The sequence below is a fragment of the Blennius ocellaris genome, assembly GCF_963422515.1.
Source record: "Blennius ocellaris genome assembly, contig: SCAFFOLD_84, whole genome shotgun sequence".
NCBI lineage: Eukaryota > Metazoa > Chordata > Actinopteri > Blenniiformes > Blenniidae > Blennius > Blennius ocellaris.
The window spans coordinates 172,430-194,929 of NW_027661965.1; the positions used below are offsets into that span (position 1 = coordinate 172,430).

At 55.3% G+C, this 22,500-nt stretch overlaps 1 protein-coding gene across 1 annotated transcript in view; it reads right to left on the reverse strand.

Moving 5' to 3' along the window:
* Positions 1–22,500, reverse strand: part of ttc28 (tetratricopeptide repeat domain 28) — a gene marked incomplete at its 5' end in the record, with an annotated part of 34,341 nt that overhangs the window by 9,580 nt on the left and 2,261 nt on the right. Inside the window, 27 exon segments of the mRNA XM_080521960.1 lie at positions 1–12; positions 134–211; positions 908–1,032; positions 1,112–1,359; positions 2,010–2,464; positions 2,553–2,732; positions 2,811–2,946; positions 3,760–3,915; positions 4,052–4,244; positions 4,460–4,690; positions 5,348–5,477; positions 5,838–5,947; positions 6,566–6,818; positions 8,045–8,125; positions 8,210–8,393; positions 9,196–9,684; positions 9,791–9,951; positions 11,215–11,383; positions 11,462–11,633; positions 12,895–13,048; positions 13,115–13,311; positions 15,374–15,470; positions 15,578–15,766; positions 16,956–17,177; positions 17,911–18,041; positions 18,116–18,388; positions 18,501–18,648. The exon segment at positions 1–12 is cut by the window's left edge and continues 151 nt beyond it. Coding sequence (XP_080378086.1) covers positions 1–12; positions 134–211; positions 908–1,032; positions 1,112–1,359; positions 2,010–2,464; positions 2,553–2,732; positions 2,811–2,946; positions 3,760–3,915; positions 4,052–4,244; positions 4,460–4,690; positions 5,348–5,477; positions 5,838–5,947; positions 6,566–6,818; positions 8,045–8,125; positions 8,210–8,393; positions 9,196–9,684; positions 9,791–9,951; positions 11,215–11,383; positions 11,462–11,633; positions 12,895–13,048; positions 13,115–13,311; positions 15,374–15,470; positions 15,578–15,766; positions 16,956–17,177; positions 17,911–18,041; positions 18,116–18,388; positions 18,501–18,648 — 4,974 coding nt within the window.

Here is a 22,500-nt window from a genome sequence, read left to right on the forward strand (position 1 = left end):
CACACCGCCGACCTTCACCGGCAGAGACGAGACACGTGAGCAGAGGACGCCTGGAGGACACCTGGAGGACGCCTGGAGGACGCCTGGAGGACGCCTGGAGGACGCCGGTCAAAGACGGAGGACGACTGCTGACCTTGTTGTCCACGCTCTGCTGGGACGTGTACATGGGGTGAGACTGGCCGCTGTGGAGGCGCTGCAGACTCTTCTCCACCTGCAGGGGGCAGCGTTCACCATGTCACTTCCTGTCACCATGTCACTTCCTGTCACCATGTCACTTCCTGTCACCATGTCACTTCCTGCCACTGCCAGATTTAACATGCTGTGATCCAGGTCCAGGTCTGAGAGACAGAACCATCCAACCCAAAACGCTACGATCGTTTAGTCCAGTTTATTGTTGGACACACAGAGATGTTGGACAGACAGAGATGTTGGACACACAGAGATGTTGGACAGACAGACTGTTGGACACACAGAGATGTTGGACAGACAGACTGTTGGACACACAGAGATGTTGGACAGACAGACTGTTGGACAGACAGACTGTTGGACACACAGAGATGTTGGACAGACATATTGTTGGACACACAGAGATGTTGGACAGACAGACTGTTGGACAGACAGAGATGTTGGACAGACAGACTGTTGGACACACAGAGATGTTGGACAGACATAGATGTTGGACAGACAGACTGTTGGACAGACAGACTGTTGGACAGACAGACTGTTGGACAGACAGAGATGTTGGACAGACATATTGTTGGACAGACATATTGTTGGACAGACAGAGATGTTGGACAGACAGACTGTTGGACAGACAGAGATGTTGGACAGACAGAGATGTTGGACAGACAGACTGTTGGACAGACAGACTGTTGGACAGACACACGGTGTGAAGACAGTGTCTCACCAGGTGCAGCAGGACTCTCAGGGCGTCCCGGGCTCTGTCCGGCCGCTGCAGGATGTCCCCCAGCGCCTGGGCCACCAGGGACACGTGGCTGTTGAGCTTCACGTCGCTGCCGACCAGCGTGTAACCTGGGGGAGGACACACGTGAGACGCCGGCCCCGCCCCCCGCCGGCTCCGGGGGGGGGGGGGGGCGGCGCCGCTGCTCACCGGCCCAGTTGGACGGGTGTGAGAAGAGCTCGCTGCCCCGCAGCGTCTTCATGGCCTCGCCCAGCGCCGCGCCGGCCGCGCCGCCGCGCAGCAGCGCCGCGTAGAAGGCGTGCGTGAAGAGCCGGGAGGCGGCGGCCGGCACCGGCCACAGGGGGGCGCACACACACCGGACCCCCGCCGCCAGGAAGGCCCGGGTCAGACCCACCAGGCCGTCCGCCGTCACCCTGCCGCTGGACTCCGGGTACGACCTGCAACACGCCACACGTACGGCCGTTCACTTTGTACGACGGGCGAAGGGACGGACGGGAAAGTCACGTGTTTCCTGAACTCTCTGGAGAAACGCTGTTTACGTCAGATCGTGGTGACGGATGAGGACGTGGACGGTGTGACGGAGAACCTCTACTACAACATGCTGGAGGCGGACTGAGCATGTGCAGACCAGCCACGACCAGCCTGCAGTGCATTTCTGTCATCAATTTAGTTTTCATTTCTTCTACAAGGCGGCAGAGCCCGAGCAGTTTTCAAAAAGCTCCACCCTGGGAGCCGAAGGCCACGTTTACACGTCACCCAGTTCTACTAGAAACATCTGGTTCAGAGCTGCTGTGAGCCGCACAGCCTGCAGGGGGCAGTGCAGCAAGAAGCATGAAGCCCTGAGAGCCAATCAGAATCCTGGACAAAAACTAAACAGGAAGTCACAAATCGTGACCTAAAGATCCGCCTTCAGGCCTTTAGAGGCAACCAGAGGACAGGTTGGCCCCACGGTGGGCGGAGCTTCCAGGAGTCGTAGCTGGTTTATGTGTGAGTGAAGACAAACGTCCCGGGTCTCCTGGACCGGGGACGTGTCAACGTGTCCTGACTGTGTAGAGACCCGGAGGACGCTCGGGGGACAGGTTCTCACCGCAGCACCACCAGTCTGACGGAGAGACGGAGGTCCAGGACGTCGGCGGCCGTCAGCAGGAAGTCGTGAAGCGGCGGACCGTCACACAGACTGTCCCCGTCCTCGCCGTCCTCGCCGTCCTCGTCCCTCAGTCCCCCCGGCCGGCTCGGACTCCTCGGCCTCGCCGTGGCCCCCCCCGGGCCGGGGGCCAGCACCAGGGCGGCCAGCTTCCAGGAGACGTGGGTGGCGAAGTGGACGCACTCCGCCCGGCTCAGGGCCGCCAGCGCCCCCTCCTTGGTGGCCCGGGCCCCCGTCAGGGGCCGGCAGCCCAGCTGCTCCCCCAGCCACCGGGCCTCGTCCAGGGCCGAGGGCAGCGGCCCCCACAGCCAGCGGTCCATGACGCTGGGGGGCAGGCGGGGGGCCCCGACCACCGCGGCCACCGAGCCTCCGCCGGGGCCACTGCGGCGAGGGGGGGGCTGCGGGGGCGTCCACAATCATTGAATCAAAGAGCTGAAGATTTAGACGTGAAACACAAACATCTTGTTCAACCTGGACATGCGTCACCTTGGCGGGGGCTCTGAGGCCGGCGAGCGACGGGACGGCGATCAGGCTGAAGCGCTCGTACAGGAACTCGTTGGAGGAGCTGCCCTTGAGCAAGGCGAAGGGGACCAGGTACAGGTCTCCCTCCAGCACCAGGACGAGCTGGCGGGGGCCCGCCGGCCCCCCCCCGCCGTGCATCAGGCCCTGCAGACAGACGCAGCCGGTCAGCGGGGGGGGCTCCAGGGGGGGGGTGGAGGACGACCCCCCCGCTGGGCGACCTACCCCCTCCATGGGCCCTACGAGCAGGTCGTACAGCGCTCGGAGCGGAGCCTTGCTCATGGGGCCGGGGCGGCGCAGAGCAGGAGACGAGGCGTCCGTCCCCGGAGACAAGGTGGCGCTGGAGACGCTCCGGCAGCTCCTGCAGGAGGAAACTGCTGAGTCATGATAAACCCTGAGGACATGGAGACGCTACTGAGACAGGCTGGGTCAGGATTCAAACTCTCACACACACACACACACACACACACACACACACACACACACACACACACACACACACACACACACACACACACACACACACAGCAGAGAACAATATACCACATATAAATGTGGTGGAAGTTCCACATTGGATTGTTATCACGGTGACTGTCAAAATAAAACCACCAAGTAGGATTGTTATCACGGTGACTGTCAAAATAAAACCACCAAGTAGGATTGTTATCACGGTGACTGTCAAAATAAAACCACCAAGTAGGATTGTTATCACGGTGACTGTCAAAATAAAACCACCAAGTAGGATTGTTATCACGGTGACTGTCAAAATAAAACCACCAAGTAGGATTGTTATTACGGTGACTGTCAAAATAAAACCACCAAGTAGGATTGTTATTACGGTGACTGTCAAAATAAAACCACCAAGTAGGATTGTTCTTACGGTGACTGTCAAAATAAAACCACCAAGTTGGATTGTTATTACGGTGACTGTCAAAATAAAACCACCAAGTAGGATTGTTATTACGGTGACTGTCAAAATAAAACCACCAAGTAGGATTGTTCTTACGGTGACTGTCAAAATAAAACCACCAAGTAGGATTGTTATTACGGTGACTGTCAAAATAAAACCACCAAGTAGGATTGTTCTTACGGTGACTGTCAAAATAAAACCACCAAGTAGGATTGTTATTACGGTGACTGTCAAAATAAAACCACCAAGTAGGATTGTTATTACGGTGAGCTGTGGAGGAGGCGGTTCCTGGACGGCGGGCGGAGGAACCCCCTGGGGGCGGAGCCAGTGGTCAGGTGGGCGGAGCCAGTGGTCAGGTGGGCGGCGGCCGGCTCCAGCTGGTCTCCAGCCTCGCTGTCCGTCTCACTGCCGGGACAAACCCTGCAGGACGACACGTCAGTCTCAAACCGCTGGACGGTGGACAGCGGCGGGACTCGGGACGCGTCGCCTGTCAGTCGGAAGGTTGCAGGTTCGATTCCCTGTCTGTCGACAAGCGGAAGCGTCCAGGCATCATTACCTGCTGTGAAGGCCGTCCACTCCCAGAGCCTCCCGGGCCTCGCTGATGTACTGCTCCAGAGACATGGGACCTCCTTCTGCTCCTCCTCCTGCTCCTCCTCCTCCTCCTCCTCTGCCGTGTGGACTCCCGCTGTCCTCCTGAAACTCCTCCAGGCCGGCCTCCCCCAGATAAACCTCGTTAAACTTCACAATTCCTGTTGCAGCGTTTTGAGGAACAGCAGTGTGTTAGCAACATGCTAACATGCTAACTGTATGCAGGAGGCTGGCTTCTATTCGCCGTATGTCTATAATCTGGTGTTAGAGGAGGAAGACGAGTTTAAGAGGAGCTTAGTGACATTATAACTGCTGAAACAACACTTGTGGCTAATGCTACAGCTAGCAGTCCAGTTAGCGTTAGCGTTAGCCTGACCTGAGCCCGGGGCGATGAGCCAGCTGTACAGGAAGCCCCCGGCCAGGGAGAAGTACAGCACCACGGCCCTCTGCCCGTCCACCGTCTCCAGGAGGTGCTCCACCGTGACGGGGGCGTAGGGGTCAGAGGTCGCCGCCGCCTGGCGCCTCCCGTTCTGCCGCTCCACCAGCAGGTCGGCGAACTCTCGCGTCCGGCCTCGCTCCGCGATGGCTAGCGCCTCGTCGTGGCGGCCTGACGGCGACACGGCAGGAGGTGAGGGGCTGCTGGAGACAGGTCTGGACAGGGACCTGAACCAGTCCAGCCCTGGCTAGACCGGTCCAAACCTGGCTAGACAGGTCTATACCTGGCTAGACCGGTCCAAACCTGGCTAGACAGGTCTATACCTGGCTAGACAGTCCAAACCTGGCTGGACAGGTCCAAACCTGGCTGGACAGGTCCAAACCTGGCTGGACAGTCCAAACCTGGCTGGACAGGTCTATACCTGGCTGGACAGTCCAAACCTGGCTGGACAGGTCCAAACCTGGCTGGACAGTCCGAACCTGGCTAGACAGTCCAAACCTGGCTGGACAGGTCCAAACCTGGCTAGACAGTCCAAACCTGGCTAAACAGGTCCAAACCTGGCTAGACAGTCCAAACCTGGCTAAACAGGTCCAAACCTGGCTAGACAGTCCAAACCTGGCTAAACAGGTCCAAACCTGGCTAGACAGTCCAAACCTGGCTAAACAGGTCCCAAATGATTAAACTGGTCTAAAGCCAATATCAACAGGTCCTAAACCAGGCTAAAAGGTCTCAACAGGTGAAAAACCAGTCTGAGGCGGTTGAGGCGGCGGCGGGGGTTGCGGTGGCGGCGGATGTGGCAGCGGTGGCGGTGGCGGCGGCGGCGCTCACCCAGGCTGACGAGGACTCTCTGCAGGGCCTGGTAGGAGCTGGTCTGCAGGTGGAACAGGGACAGCTTGTAGTCCGGGCTGTGCTGCGTCTCGTGACGGATGTCCTCAAACAGGACAGACGCTCTGTCCAGCTGAAACACAGCAGGAGGACTTTGGTCCTGGACTGGATCTGGTCTACAGAGTCCTCCATGAGCTTAGCCTGCAGTGACACTGTTCTCCACTGGGGGGCACTGCAGACCTCAACCTGCCTTCTCTACAGTACTCTGATACAATAGTCACTGAGGAGGAGGAGCAGGAGCAGGAGGAGGAGGAGCAGGAGGAGGAGGAGGAGCAGGAGGAGGAGGAGCAGGAGGAGGAGCAGGAGGAGCAGGAGGAGGAGCAGGAGGAGGAGGAGGAGGAGCAGGAGGAACAGGAGGAGGAGGAGGAGGAGCAGGAGGAGGAGCAGGAGGAGCAGGAGGACCAGGTCCCCCTGGAGTCACAGGTCCAGGTACCTGGAGCTGCGCCTCCTCCAGGTTCCCTCCGGCCCACAGAGACAGACCCAGACGATGGCGGACCTTCGCTTCGTCCTCTCGACGTCCTAACTGCTCTGCTAGACGAAGACCTGAGGAGGAGACAGAGGAGGAGACAGAGGAGGAGACAGAGGAGACAGAAGAGGAGACAGAGGAGGACATCAGAGGAGGACATCAGATGAGGAGACAGAGGAGGAGACAGAGGAGACAGAAGAGGAGACAGAGGAGGACATCAGAGGAAGAGACAGAGGAGGAGACAGAGGAGACAGAAGAGGAGACAGAGGAGGACATCAGATGAGGAGACAGAGGAGGAGACAGAGGAGACAGAAGAGGAGACGGAGGAGGACATCAGATGAGGAGACAGAGGAGGAGACAGAGGAGGAGACAGAGGAGGACATCAGAGGAGGAGACAGAGGAGACAGAAGAGGAGACAGAGGAGGACATCAGATGAGGAGACAGAGGAGACAGAAGAGGAGACGGAGGAGGACATCAGATGAGGAGACAGAGGAGGAGACAGAGGAGGAGACAGAGGATGAGACAGAGGAGGAGACAGAGGAGGACATCAGAGGAGGAGACAGAGGAGACAGAAGAGGAGACAGAGGAGACAGAAGAGGAGACAGAGGAGGACATCAGAGGAGGACATCAGAGGAGGACATCAAAGGATCTCCACCTCCACCACCACCTCCTCCACCTCCACCTCCACCCCTCACCTTCCTGCAGGTACATGACAGCCTGGGTGTAGTTGTGCAGGGCGTGGTGTGTCCTCCCCAGGCTCCCGTAGGCCAGCGTTTTGCCGAGCAGGTCGTTGGTCTGCGCCGCCACACTGAGGTGCTGCTCCTGGAAGAGCAAGGCGCGGTCGTACCTCCCCAGAGCCTCGCAGGTCAGACCCAGGTTACCGTAGGAACGGCCCTGGCTCCTCCTGCAGCCCGTCTGCTCCGAGAGCTCCAGCGCCCTCTGGTGCCACTGCAGGGAGGAGCACCGTCAACGCTGGGCCGCAGGGGGAGCGGCTAGGCTAGGCTAGGCTAGGCTAGGTTAGGTTAGGTTAGGTTAGGTTAGGTTAAGGTTAGGTTAGGTTAGGCTAGGTTAGGCTAGGTTAGGGTTAGAGGGTTAGGTTAGGTTAGGTTAGGTTAGGTTAAGGTTAGGTTAGGGTTAGGTTAGGTTAGGTTAGGTTAAGGTTAGGTTAGGTTAGGTTAGGTTAGGTTAGGTTAGGCTAGGCTAGGTTAGGGTAGGTTAGGTTAGGCTAGGTTAGGTTAGGTTAGGTTAGGTTAGGGACCTTGGGTTAGGTTAGGGTTAGAGGGTTAGGTTAAGGTTAGCTTAGTGACCTCAGGTTAGGTTACCGACCTGCAGCACCGTCTCGTTGTCGGCCATCAGCTGATAGGGTTAGGTTAGGTTAGGTTAAGGTTAGGTTAGGTTAGGTTAGGTTAAGGTTAGGTTAGGTTAGGTTAGGTTAGGTTAGGTTAGGCTAGGTTAGGGTTAGAGGGTTAGGTTAGGTTAGGTTAGGTTAGGGTTAGGTTAGGTTAGGTTAGGTTAGGTTAAGGTTAGGTTAGGTTAGGTTAGGTTAGGTTAGGTTAGGCTAGGCTAGGTTAGGTTAGGTTAGGTTAGGCTAGGTTAGGTTAGGTTAGGTTAGGTTAGGTTAGGTTAGGGACCTTGGGTTAGGTTAGGGTTAGAGGGTTAGGTTAAGGTTAGCTTAGTGACCTCAGGTTAGGTTACCGACCTGCAGCACCGTCTCGTTGTCGGCCATCAGCTGATAGGGTTAGGTTAGGTTAGGTTAGGTTAAGGTTAGGTTAGGTTAGGTTAGGTTAAGGTTAGGTTAGGTTAGGTTAGGTTAGGTTAGGTTAGGCTAGGTTAGGGTTAGAGGGTTAGGTTAGGTTAGGTTAGGTTAGGTTAGGTTAGGCTAGGTTAGGGTTAGAGGGTTAGGTTAGGTTAGGTTAGGTTAGGTTAGGTTAGGGTTAGAGGGTTAGGTTAAGGTTAGGTTAGGTTAGGCTAGGCTAGGTTAGGGTAGGTTAGGTTAGGCTAGGTTAGGTTAGGTTAGGTTAGGTTAGGCTAGGTTAGGGTTAGAGGGTTAGGTTAAGGTTAGGTTAGGTTAGGTTAGGTTAGGTTAGGTTAGGTTAGGTTAGGCTAGGTTAGGGAAGGTTAGGGTTAGAGGGTTAGGTTAGGTTAGCTTAGCGACCTCAGGTTAGGTTACCGACCTGCAGCGCCGTCTCGTTGTCGGCCATCAGCTGATAAACTTCTCCCAGAGCGTCGCTGGCCTCGGCCTCCAGGGATTCGTCCTGCGGGGGGAAGCAGGTTTGAGAGCGTTGCCATGGAAACAGAAGCCCCTCCCACCTCCTCCAACACCTGAAGGTGCTCCTCACCCCGGCGGAGCGGGCGGTGCTCAGCTGGCGCTCCAGGCAGGACAGCGCCTGCTCGTAGTTCCCCAGCCGGCAGTGCAGAGCCCCCAGCTCGCCGTACGCCTCCGCCTTGCCCCCGCCTTGCTCATGGGCCACAACCAGGCGCTTCTCCAGGCACACCAGAGCCTGCTGGAGGCTGCCCAGGGACCTGGGGGGGAGGGGGAGGGGGGGTCACACTAAGAACAATGGCGCTTCTCCACTAGAAGCTACTAGAAGCTACTAGAAGCTACTAGAAGCTACTTAAAGCTACTAAAAGCTACTAGAAGCTATCAGAAGCTACTAAAAGCTACTAGAAGCTACTTAAAGCTACTAAAAGCTACTAGAAGCTATCAGAAGCTACTAAAAGCTACTAGAAGCTACTGAAAGCTACTAGAAGCTACTAGAAGCTACTAGAAGCTATCAGAAGCTACTAAAAGCTACTAGAAGCTACTAGAAGCTACTTAAAGCTACTAAAAGCTACTAGAAGCTACTAGAAGCTACTAGTAGCTACTAGTAGCTACTAGAAACTACTAGAAGCTAGTAGAAACTACTAAAAGCTAGTAGAAGCTACTCGAAGCTACTAAAAGCTACTAGAAGCTACTAGAAGCTACTAAAAGCTACTAGAAGGTACTAGAAGCTACTAGAAGCTACTAAAAGCTACTAGAAGCTATCAGAAGCTACTAGAAGCTACTAGAAGCTACTAAAAGCTAGTAGAAGCTACTAGAAGCTACTAGAAGCTATCAGAAGCTACTAGAAGCTACTAGAAGCTGCTAGAAGCTACTAGAAGCTATTAAAAGCTACTAGAAGCTACTAGAAGCTACTAGAAGCTACTAAAAGCTACTAGAAGCTGCTAAAAGCTACTAAAAGCTACTAGAAGCTACTAGAAGCTACTATAACATCTAGGTAATAAAGAGACAGAGACAGGCAGAGACAGTCCAGGACTGGACGTGTCCCGGCTCGTCCCCACAGACCTGTGTGCGCCGCCCAGTCCCCGGTAGGCCTTCTCCTGGTCCTGGACCTGGCCCAGGGCCTGGGCCACCGCCAGGTACTGCTCGTAGTACCGTACGGCCTCCTCGTGGTCGCCCAGGGCGTCGTAGCAGGCCGCCAGGTTCCCCAAGGCGCGGCCGCGCTGCAGCACGCCGCCGTCGCCGCCCAGCTGCTGCAGCGCGGCGAGCTGCTGCTCCAGGTGGCCCACGGCGTCCTCCGGCGCCCCCAGGTTCATCTTGGCGATGCCCATGTTGCCGTGGACCTGCGCCTCCAGGCCGGCGTCCCGCAGCCCCCGCGCCAGGCCCAGCTGGGCCTCGTAGCCCCGGAGGCTGCTGACGTAGTCGCCCAGGGCCATGTGCACCGCCGCCAGGTGGCCCAGCGCCCGGCACTCCCCCTGCTGGTCACCCTGGGCCCTACGCAGGGTCAACTCCTGGCTGTGGAAGGTCAGGGCCGAGTCCAGCTGATGGAGGAGTCTGGGGGGTGGAGGGGCGGGGCATCGGGTTATAGAGCATCTTCCGCCTCAAACACCAGACTTCGTGCTGAGTCGTGGTGTTTGCGGAGACGGTGGACAGAGGTTACCTGTGGACGGTCCCCAGGGCGGACAGGGCGTCGGCCTCCATCTTGGGCTGGCCGCCTCCCTGCGCTAGCGCTAGCTGCTGCTGGTGGAAGCTAGCGGCCGCCGGCAGGTCGCCGCGACACACACACACGTCGCCCAGGTTCCCCAGAGCCCTGAAGACGGCCTGGCAGGGAACCGTCACATGGGACCAGGTTAGACTAGAGAGACGTTACATCACAAAGGCTGCTTCACTCTTTGATCCACGTTAAACCTAAATTACAGTCCAACTCCTAATTTATCCTGTGTGATGTGTCCTCGGTGGACAGGTGTGATGTGTCCTCGGTGGACAGGTGTGACGTGTCCCCGGTGGACAGGTGTGACGTGTCCTCGGTGGACAGGTGTGACGGTGTGATGTGCCCTCGGTGGACAGGTGTGACGGTGTGATGTGTCCCCGGTGGACAGGTGTGACGTGTCCCCGGTGGACAGGTGTGACGTGTCCTCGGTGGACAGGTGTGACAGTGTGCCGTGTCCCCGGTGGACAGGTGTGACGGTGTGATGTGCCCTCGGTGGACAGGTGTGACGTGTCCTCGGTGGACAGGTGTGACGGTGTGATGTGTCCCCGGTGGACAGGTGTGACGTGTCCCCGGTGGACAGGTGTGACGTGTCCTCGGTGGACAGGTGTGACAGTGTGCCGTGTCCCCGGTGGACAGGTGTGACGGTGTGATGTGCCCTCGGTGGACAGGTGTGACGTGTCCTCGGTGGACAGGTGTGACGGTGTGATGTGTCCCCGGTGGACAGGTGTGACGTGTCCTCGGTGGACAGGTGTGACGGTGTGATGTGTCCCTGGTGGACAGGTGTGACGTGTCCCCGGTGGACAGGTGTGACGTGTCCTCGGTGGACAGGTGTGACAGTGTGCCGTGTCCCCGGTGGACAGGTGTGACGGTGTGATGTGCCCTCGGTGGACAGGTGTGACGTGTCCTCGGTGGACAGGTGTGACGGTGTGATGTGTCCCCGGTGGACAGGTGTGACGTGTCCTCGGTGGACAGGTGTGACGGTGTGATGTGTCCCTGGTGGACAGGTGTGACGTGTCCCCGGTGGACAGGTGTGACGTGTCCTCGGTGGACAGGTGTGACAGTGTGCCGTGTCCCCGGTGGACAGGTGTGACGGTGTGATGTGCCCTCGGTGGACAGGTGTGACGTGTCCTCGGTGGACAGGTGTGACGGTGTGATGTGTCCCCGGTGGACAGGTGTGACGTGTCCCCGGTGGACAGGTGTGACGTGTCCTCGGTGGACAGGTGTGACAGTGTGCCGTGTCCCCGGTGGACAGGTGTGACGGTGTGATGTGCCCTCGGTGGACAGGTGTGACGTGTCCTCGGTGCACAGGTGTGACGGTGTGATGTGTCCCCGGTGGACAGGTGTGACGTGTCCTCGGTGGACAGGTGGGTCACCTGGGTGTCCCCTAGAGCCCGGGCGGTGGACAGCAGGGAGGTCTGACACTCGTGGGCCCGGCTGAAGTCCCCCAGCGCCTTGTGGGCCAGACCCAGGTTACAGTAGGCCTTGGCCTGGGACAACTTGTCCTGGAGGTCCTGGGCCAGAGCCAGACCTTGCTCGTAGTACCTGGGACACGGATTAGAGACATTCGTCCGTCACGTACGTCCAGCAGCACCACGAGGTGTGGGGGTTCCCGCCTCCCACCTGACGGCGTCCCGGTACTGCCCCAGGCGGTAGTGGGCGTAGCCCAGGTGGTGGCAGACCCGCCCCTCCCCCTCCAGGTCCTGCAGCCCCGGAGCCAGAGCCAGGTACTGCTGGTAGTACGGTAGGGCCTGGCCGTACTCTCCTCTCCAGCTGTGGAAGTTTCCCAGGTTGGCTGCCAGACAAAGGTGAACACTTCCTGGTTACATGTAGGGAAGGGGTGTGGCGTGGCGTGTTGTGGCGCGGCGTGGCGTGTTGTGGCGTGTTGTGGCGTGGCGTGTTGTGGCGTGGCGTGTTGTGGCGTGTTGTGGCGTGGCGTGTAGTGGCGTGGCGTGTTGTGGCGTGGCGTGTTGTGGCGTGGCGTGGCGTGGCGTGTTGTGGCGTGTTGTGGCGTGGCGTGGCGTGTTGTTGCGTGTTGTGGCGTGGCGTGTTGTGGCGTAGCGTGTTGTGGCGTGTTGTGGTGTGTTGTGGCGTGTTGTGGTGTGTTGTGGCGTGGCGTGGCATGTTGTCGCGTGGCGTGGCGTGGCGTGGTGTGGCGTGGCGTGTAGTGGCGTGGCGTGTTGTGGCGTGGCGTGTAGTGGCGTGGCGTGTTGTGGCGTGGCGTGGCGTGTTGTGGCGCGGCGTGGCGTGTTGTGGCGTGTTGTGGCGTGGCGTGTTGTGGCGTGGCGCGGCGTGGCGTGTTGTGGCGTGTTGTGGCGCGGCGTGGCGTGTTGTGGCGTGGCGTGGCGTGTTGTTGCGTGGCGTGGCGTGGCGCGGTGTGGCGTGGCGTGGCGTGGTGTGGCGTGGCGTGTTGTGGCGTGGCGTGGCGTGTTGTGGCGTGGCGTGGCGTGGCGTGTTGTGGCGTAGCGTGTTGTGGCGTGTTGTGGTGTGTTGTGGCGTGTTGTGGTGTGTTGTGGCGTGGCGTGGCATGTTGTCGCGTGGCGTGGCGTGGCGTGGTGTGGCGTGGCGTGTAGTGGCGTGGCGTGTTGTGGCGTGGCGTGTAGTGGCGTGGCGTGTTGTGGCGTGGCGTGGCGTGTTGTGGCGCGGCGTGGCGTGTTGTGGCGTGTTGTGGCGTGGCGTGTTGTGGCGTGGCGCGGCGTGGCGTGTTGTGGCGTGTTGTGGCGCGGCGTGGCGTGTTGTGGCGTGGCGTGGCGTGTTGTTGCGTGGCGTGGCGTGGCGCGGTGTGGCGTGGCGTGGCGTGGTGTGGCGTGGCGTGTTGTGGCGTGGCGTGGCGTGTTGTTGCGTGTTGTGGCGTGGCGTGTTGTGGCGTAGCGTGTTGTGGCGTGTTGTGGTGTGTTGTGGCGTGTTGTGGTGTGTTGTGGCGTGGCGTGGCATGTTGTCGCGTGGCGTGGCGTGGCGTGGTGTGGCGTGGCGTGTTGTGGCGTGGTGTGGCGTGGCGTGGCGTGGCGTGGCGTGTTGTGGCGTGGCGTGGCATGGCGTGGCGTGGCGTGCCTCACCCAGCGCTCTGGCCTGGCTCTGGGCGTCCCGGAGCTCCCGGGCGAGGGCCAGGTGGTGGCGGTAGTGCTGCAGGGCGCCGTCCTGGGCCCCCAGCGCCTGGTAGGCCACCGCCAGGTTACCGTGGGTGGACGCCTGCGACGGACGGTCATTCACCTGGAACACAGACACGTTGAGACGTCCGTCCTCTCAGCGTCCGTCCTCTCAGCTCCGGGGACTCGCCTCCAGGGACACCTGCAGCTCCTGCCGGTGGAACCGGACCGCCTGCTCGTAGGCCCCCAGGGCGTGGTGGGCGATGCCCATGTTGCCGTAGGCGCGGCCCTGCGCGCCGAGGTCGCCGAGCTCCTGGGCCGCCGACAGGTGAGCCTGGTGGAGCGTCAGCGCCGTCTCGTAGTCCCCCTTCATCTGGTGGACGATCCCTGCAGGACACCAGAGGACCAGCAGCTTCACAGGGAGACGACGGGGACATTCTGCTGGACTGTGTTAGAGTGACCGCCAAAATAAAAGCACCAAGTAGGATTGTTATTAGTGCTGTTTAAGTTCTACTACCACACACACACACACACACACACACACACACACACACACACACACACACACACACACACACACACACACACACACACACACACACACACACACACACACACACACACACACACACACACACACACACACACACCTGTCAACTCAGCAGACTCTCAGATTTCACTGCAGCCACAGAAACTTGAACCGAATCAATAAAACATGAGTTGTTTGTCAAGAGAGACGCTGCCGAGGTCACATGACCAGAACAACAACCCTCCTCCAGAACAACAGTCGTCCTCCTGAACAACAGTCGTCCTCCAGAACCACAACCCTCCTCCAGAACCACAACCCTCCTCCTGAACAACAACCCTCCTCCAGAACAACAGTCGTCCTCCTGAACAACAGTCGTCCTCCAGAACAACAACCCTCCTCCAGAACAACAGTCGTCCTCCTGAACAACAGTCGTCCTCCAGAACCACAACCCTCCTCCAGAACCACAACCCTCCTCCTGAACAACAACCCTCCTCCAGAACAACAGTCGTCCTCCAGAACAACAACCCTCCTCCAGAACAACAACCCTCCTCCTGAACAACAGTTGTCCTCCAGAACAACAACCCTCCTCCTGAACAACAACCCTCCTCCTGAACAACAGTCGTCCTCCAGAACAACAACCCTCCTCCTGAACAACAGTCGTCCTCCAGAACAACAACCCTCCTCCAGAACAACAACCCTCCTCCAGAACAACAGTCGTCCTCCAGAACAACAACCCTCCTCCTGAACAACAACCCTCCTCCAGAACAACAGTCGTCCTCCAGAACAACAACCCTCCTCCAGAACAACAACCCTCCTCCAGAACAACAGTCGTCCTCCAGAACAACAACCTTCCTCCAGAACAACAACCCTCCTCCTGAACAACAGTCGTCCTCCAGAACAACAACCCTCCTCCAGAACAACAACCCTCCTCCTGAACAACAGTTGTCCTCCAGAACAACAACCCTCCTCCTGAACAACAGTTGTCCTCCAGAACAACAACCCTCCTCCTGAACAACAGTTGTCCTCCAGAACAACAACCCTCCTCCTGAACAACAACCCTCCTCCTGAACAACAGTTGTCCTCCAGAACAACAACCCTCCTCCTGAACAACAGTTGTCCTCCAGAACAACAACCCTCCTCCTGAACAACAACCCTCCTCCAGAACAACAGTCGTCCTCCAGAACAACAACCCTCCTCCAGAACAACAACCCTCCTCCTGAACAACAGTCGTCCTCCAGAACAACAACCCTCCTCCAGAACAACAACCCTCCTCCAGAACAACAGTCGTCCTCCAGAACAACAACCCTCCTCCAGAACAACAACCCTCCTCCTGAACAACAGTCGTCCTCCAGAACAACAACCCTCCTCCAGAACAACAACCCTCCTCCTGAACAACAGTTGTCCTCCAGAACAACAACCCTCCTCCTGAACAACAGTTGTCCTCCAGAACAACAACCCTCCTCCTGAACAACAACCCTCCTCCTGAACAACAGTTGTCCTCCAGAACAACAACCCTCCTCCTGAACAACAACCCTCCTCCTGAACAACAGTCGTCCTCCAGAACAACAACCCTCCTCCAGAACAACAACCCTCCTCCTGAACAACAGTTGTCCTCCAGAACAACAACCCTCCTCCTGAACAACAACCCTCCTCCAGAACAACAGTCGTCCTCCAGAACAACAACCCTCCTCCTGAACAACAACCCTCCTCCAGAACAACAGTCATCCTCCAGAACAACAACCCTCCTCCAGAACAACAACCCTCCTCCAGAACAACAACCCTCCTCCAGAACAACAGTCGTCCTCCAGAACAACAGTCGTCCTCCAGAACAACAGTCGTCCTAACCCTAACCCTACTCTAAGCGTTAGGGTTTCATTTCTACATCCCATAATATACAGGAGGTAAGGTAGTGGACCCTACCCAGGTTGGAGGAGGCGCGGCCCTGCGCCGCCCGGTCCTGCAGCTCCTGGGCGATGAGCAGCTGGTCCTGGTGGTGCTGCTGGGCCCGGTCCAGGTCCTGACGTCACAAACAGCCCGTCAGCCCCCCCGACCCCCCCGGTCCTTCCCGGCCCCCCCCCCCCCGACCCCCCCGGTCCGCCCGGCCCAGAGACGCTCTGTACTGACCTGCATGCAGCGGGCGGCGTGGCCCAGCCCGGCGTGGGCCCTCATCTGGACGGCGCGGTCGTTGGTCTGGAGGGCCAGGTCCAGAACCCGGCGGTGGTAGAACCCGGCCTGGTGGAAGTCCCTCTGGGCGTGACAGGAACTACCCAGGTTACTGAAGGCCCTCGCCTCCTCGTGGCGGTTCTGCAACCTCTGGGGGTTCAAGAACAACCCTCACGTCTTAGAGAAAGGTGGTTAGGTTAGGTTAGGTTAACCCTAACCTAATCTAACCTTAAACTACCCCTAACCTAACCTAACCATAACCTAACCCTAACCCTAACCCTAAACTACCCCTTACCTAACCCTAATCTACCCCTAACCTAACCCTAACCCTTACCTAACCCTAACAACCATCATGTCTTAGAGAAAGGTGCAGGTTAAGTAATGCCTAACCCTAATCGACCCCCAACCTAATCTAACCCTAATCTACCCCTAACCTAACCTAACCTAACCATAACCTAATCCCAACCTAACATAACCCAAACCTCACCTAACCCTATTCTACCCCTAACCCTGTGTAGGTTAGGGTAACCCTAACCCTAATCTAACTCTAACCTAACCATAACCTAATCCCAACCAAACCTAACTATAACCAACCTAACCCTAACCTCTCCTAACCCAAACCTAACCTAATCCTAACCTAACCTAATTGTAACCTAACCCTAACGTAACCCTAATCTAACCTAACCTAACCCTAACCCTAAATGAACTCTAACCTAACCTAACCTAACCTAACCCTAACATAACCCTAGCCTAACCTAAACCTCTGGATTTTATCAGAGAAAAATATTCCAATGAAAGTTCTGAGAATAAAAACATTTATTTCCACAAATTACTTGAGTAAAGTAAATTTTACACAATGTAATCTACTTCATTACCTTCGCCAATGACAGTTGGGTAAACATATGTTTTCATGTGTGTGTATTTATATATTGGTATGTAAATACAACTTTTCACAAAAACGTGAATTCCTTGAAACCTTCAGAGATGATTTGTCGTCATTAGAGGATCAATCCATGAGGTTTTGGGACGTTAGCGACTGAATGTTTCTGAATAAATCCTCAAAACTTTGTACAAAGTGGATGAAAGGCTCTTCATAGAGGAGATCAAAGGAGATCAGCCAATGAGAGAAAATGTGACTTATAATCTGCGGTTTTCCAAGAAATTAATACAGTTTGAAACTTTTTGGAACGAAAAACAGAAAAACGGTTCGTTTTCACTTCAAACGTTTAAACACGGAACCTTCCTAAAGTGAAAACACACAAACGACGTTGCTGCGTAAACAACAACAACACCCTCCTCTGCAGGAGGGGGCGGGAGCAGCGGAGTGGGTGTGGCCTACCATGGCGATGTCCAGGTGCTGCTGGTGACACTGGACGGCGTTGTCGAAGTCCCCCAGCGCCGTGAAGACAGCGCCCATGTCCCCCAGCTGCCGGGCCTCGGCCAGGGGACACTGTCTCTGCCGCGCCAGCAGGACGCACTGCTTGTGGCTCGCCAGCGCGTTGGGGTAGTCCCCGATGGACGAGTAGACGTGTCCCAGGCTGCTCAGGGCGTCGGACGCCGCCTGGAGACACACCGAGAGACACACGGTGAAAGACAGAGACACGGTGAAAGATGGAGACATGGTGAAAGACAGAGACATGGTGAAAGACAGACATGGTGAAAGACAGAGACATGGTGAAGACAGAGACATGGTGAAAGACAGAAACACAGTGAAAGACAGAAACACAGTGAAAGACAGACATGGTGAAAGACAGAGACATGGTGAAAGACAGACACGGTGAAAGACAGACCTGATGAAAGACAGACATGGTGAAAGACAGAGACACGGTGAAAGACAGACCTGATGAAAGACAGACATGGTGAAAGACAGAGACACGGTGAAAGACAGAGACATGGTGAAAGACAGAGACACGGTGAAAGACAGAGACATGGTGAAAGACAGAGACACGGTGAAAGACAGACCTGATGAAAGACAGACATGCGTCACAAACACACTGCTGTTAATTGATTAATTGATTTGAAAGGTTTAATTCAGTTAGAACGATTAAAGTCCATGAGAATGTTTATGTCCATCAGTTTGTCTTTGATCTTCTAGATTCTATTAATAGAATGTTGGACTGAAGACGAGACAAAGACGTCATGTCCCCTTAAATCAGGAGCTTCGTGAGCAGAAGACAGGAAAACTGACCTTTAGTGGAATTTACCGCCTCGAATTAACACACACACACACACACACACACACACACACACACACACACACACACACACACACACACACACACACACACACACACCTCCCTGTCCTTCAGCGTCATGGCGAGCACCAGCTGCCTCCTGTGATTGGCCAGCGCCTCTCTGTAGTTCCTCCTGGAGAAGTGGGCGGAGCCGAGGTTCCCGTGAGCCCGGCACTCCCCCTCCTGGTCGCCTGTGGACGAAGCGTGTGACGGTGAGACCCCGGGGCGTGTGGCGGCGGCGGCGCGCGGCGGCCGGCCGTCGTACCGAGCGTCCTGCTGACGTCCAGGTCCTGCTGCATGTAGGACAGGCTGGTCTCGCCGTCGCCCAGCGACCAGTACGCCGCGCTCAGCGCCGACAACACGGAGCCGCGCAGCTTCAGGGAGCAGGTGCCGATCTTTAGCCCCGCCTCCAGCGCCACCGCCGCCGCGCCGTGGAGGCCGTGGGTCAGCAGCTCCTGGCCGACCACCGACACCACCACGAAGGGACTCCGGTCCAGCTTCATCTGCTGCAGCCGCTGGAGGGTCGCCTCCAGAGACGCTGGGACAACAACAACAACAACAACAACAACAAGAGGCTGTTAATCAGACGTTGTTTATTTAACAGTAGAAAACGTCCCACTGCTCGTGGCGCTAGAGGTGAAAGGTCAGACCTCTGAGGGGAGACTTCATGGCGGCCTCCACCAGGCCCTCCAGCAGCTGGAGGCTCTTGGGGTCCTGGGCCAGGCCGGAGGCGAAGGCTGCCAGCGCGTCGCCATGGCGACCAAGATGCTGCAGCGCTACGCCCTGACGGAAGTACGCCTGTGGAGGAAGAAGACGGAACACCGTCAGTCCTGAGACCAGTCGTTTTCTAAAAGTCGTTTATCCACGCCTAAAACCCGTCGTTCTCTCTCTCTCTCTCTCTCTCTCTCTCTCTCTCTCTCTCTCCAAGTTCCAGCTCCAGTCTCCAGTGCAGTGATGCATTGTGGGTAGTGACCAGGTCACGTGATCAAACAGCAGCAACTTGTTCTGATCAGTAAACATCAACGTATCGATATCATGACGTCACTGATGGAACTGGAGACATGATGGGTGTGTTGTTGAGCTGTCGTCATGGAAACATGACCCTGTCTATGTCGTCATGGAAACATGACCTGTCTATGTCGTCATGGAAACCTGACCCTGTCTATGTCGTCATGGAAACATGACCTGTCTATGTCGTCATGGAAACATGACCTGTCTATGTCGTCATGGAAACCTGACCTGTCTATGTCGTCATGGAAACCTGACCCTGTCTATGTCGTCATGGAAACATGACCTGTCTATGTCGTCATGGAAACCTGACCCTGTCTATGTCGTCATGGAAACATGACCTGTCTATGTCGTCATGGAAACCTGACCCTGTCTATGTCGTCATGGAAACATGACCTGTCTATTTTGTTTGGTTGGTCGTCCAGGAGACGTTTCCTCTGCGGTGGACATTGAGTGACAAAGATGAAAAGAAATGCGAAGACGTGACGATTCCACACATTTCTGCTTTGAGACTCGTTTTGTTCGAGAACGAGACACAGCCTCAAACTGAATTTACCGGTTATCTGGTGTCCCTGCAGGACTTCTCAGTGTCCCTGGTGTCCCTACAGGACTTCAGCGTGTCCCTGCAGGACTTCTCAGTGTCCCTGGTGTCCCTGCAGGACTTCTCAGTGTCCCTGATGTCCCTACAGGACTTCAGAGTGTCCCTGGCTCTTGACATGCAGCTTTACAGGGACTTTATTGTCTTTGTGGACATTCTCTCCGTCCTCTGGGTTCTGATCCTCAGTAATCCTGAACCGGCTCGTTGCTGCAGCGTCTTTCTGAAACTCGCTTATTAACGGATTATCTTTAATAAAGTGTCCGTGACTGAGCTTTATGTCTCACTGTTTTAAATAACCTGCTGATCCGGCACGGTGCCGCGCGGTGCCGCGCGGTGCTGCGCGGCGCGGCATTCCAACTTTGGGGAGAGAGAGAGAGAGAGAGAGAAAGAGGAGAAAGAGAGAGAGAGAGAGAGAGAGAGAGAGAGACTCACCTTCTTCCTGGGCTGCCACTTCATCATATTTGTAAAACATAAAAGAGGAAGATCAAAGCGTCAAAGGAAAAATAACGGTACTAATCCAAATGTCCAAATGTGCCGGATGCGGTAGAGGATGAGTTGTAAATAATTCAGTCATGACGGTGCGGGGGGTGGGGGGGTGGGATGCCGGGGGGGGGGGGGGGGGGGACGCCGGGGGGACGGGCTAGGGGGGGGACGCCGGGTGACGGGGACGAGTGGGACGCTCCGGTCCTGCAGCCGTGAGCTCCGAGGACACGACTGAGTAGAGAGAGCTGAGAGGGGAACCCAACACCGACCCCCCCCCCCCTCTCTCTCTCTCTCTCTCTCTCTCTCTCTCCTCAACATCTTTCTCAATAAAATCTCAACAGTCTAAAATAAACACATTTTCTCACTAAAGTTACACGGTATGGATTCAGTTACTCTCAGAAAAAGTAACGTATCAACAAGAACGCGTGTTAAAAATCTGATAAAGTATTAATGTGTCGACGGTAATTAAACTAAATACTTGAATCAACGTCATAATAATGGAATTAAACAGTTTAACTGCAGCCAATATCAAAATAAAACATAAATCAAACTGTATAAGATTAGATTCTAATCTATTACAATAAAACTGTATAAGATTAGATTCTAATCTATTACAATAAAACTGTACTCAATATTGTGTGTTTTGCTCAATCAAAGTACGTAAAGTGGATCTAGTGGCACCAACATCTTGGTTCATTGTGTTTTGTTTACAAGTTACATTATTAGATGTGATTGTTATTATGTGACTGTCAAAATAAAACCACCAAGTTACATTGTTATTATGTGACTGTCAAAATAAAACCACCAAGTTACATTGTTATTATGTGACTGTCAAAATAAAACCACCAAGTTACATTGTTATTATGTGACTGTCAAAATAAAACCACCAAGTTACATTGTTATTATGAGACTGTCAAAATAAAACCACCAAGTTACATTGTTATTATGTTGTAGGGTTGATTGTAGGGTTGATTGTAGGGTCAGTTGTAGGGTCAGTTGTAGGGTTGATTGTAGGGTTGATTGTAGGGTCAGTTGTAGGGTCAGTTGTAGGGTTGATTGTAGGGTTGATTGTAGGGTCAGTTGTAGGGTCAGTTGTAGGGTTGGATGTAGGGTCAGTTGTAGGGTCAGATGTAGGGTTGGATGTAGGATTGGATGTAGGGTCAGTTGTAGGGTCAGTTGTAGGGTCAGATGTAGGGTCAGTTGTAGGGTTGGATGTAGGATTGATTGTAGGGTTGATTGTAGGGTTGATTGTAGGGTCAGTTGTAGGGTTGATTGCAGGGTCAGTTGTAGGGTTGGATGTAGGGTCAGATGTAGGGTCAGATGTAGGGTCAGATGTAGGGTCAGTTGTAGGGTTGGATGTAGGATTGATTGTAGGGTTGATTGTAGGGTCAGTTGTAGGGTCAGTTGTAGGGTTGATTGTAGGGTCAGTTGTAGGGTTGGATGTAGGGTCAGATGTAGGGTCAGATGTAGGGTCAGTTGTAGGGTCAGTTGTAGGGTCAGATGTAGGGTCAGTTGTAGGGTCAGATGTAGGGTCAGTTGTAGGGTCAGATGTAGGGTCAGATGTAGGGTCAGATTTAGGGTCAGTTGTAGGGTCAGATGTAGGGTCAGTTGTAGGGTCAGTTGTAGGGTCAGTTGTAGGGTCAGATGTAGGGTCAGATGTAGGGTCAGTTGTAGGGTCAGTTGTAGGGTCAGATGTAGGGTCAGATGTAGGGTCAATGTAGGGTCAGTTGTAGGGTCAGATGTAGGGTCAGATGTAGGGTCAGATGTAGGGTCAGTTGTAGGGTCAGTTGTAGGGTCAGTTGTAGGGTTGGATGTAGGGTTGGATGTAGGGTCAGTTGTAGGGTCAGATGTAGGGTCAGATGTAGGGTCAGTTGTAGGGTCAGTTGTAGGGTCAGATGTAGGGTCAGTTGTAGGGTCAGTTGTAGGGTCAGTTGTAGGGTCAGATGTAGGGTCAGTTGTAGGGTCAGTTGTAGGGTCAGTTGTAGGGTCAGATGTAGGGTCAGTTGTAGGGTCAGATGTAGGGTCAGATGTAGGGTCAGATTTAGGGTCAGTTGTAGGGTCAGATGTAGGGTCAGTTGTAGGGTCAGTTGTAGGGTCAGTTGTAGGGTCAGATGTAGGGTCAGATGTAGGCTCAGATGTAGGGTCAGATGTAGGGTCAGATGTAGGGTCAGATGTAGGGTCAGATGTAGGGTCAGTTGTAGGGTCAGTTGTAGGGTCAGATGTAGGGTCAGTTGTAGGGTCAGATGTAGGGTCAGATGTAGGGTCAGTTGTAGGGTCAGTTGTAGGGTCAGATGTAGGGTCAGTTGTAGGGTCAGTTGTAGGGTCAGTTGTAGGGTCAGATGTAGGGTCAGATGTAGGGTCAGTTGTAGGGTCAGTTGTAGGGTCAGTTGTAGGGTCAGATGTAGGGTCAGATGTAGGGTCAGATGTAGGGTCAGATGTAGGGTCAGTTGTAGGGTCAGTTGTAGGGTCAGATGTAGGGTCAGTTGTAGGGTCAGATGTAGGGTCAGATGTAGGGTCAGTTGTAGGGTCAGTTGTAGGGTCAGATGTAGGGTCAGTTGTAG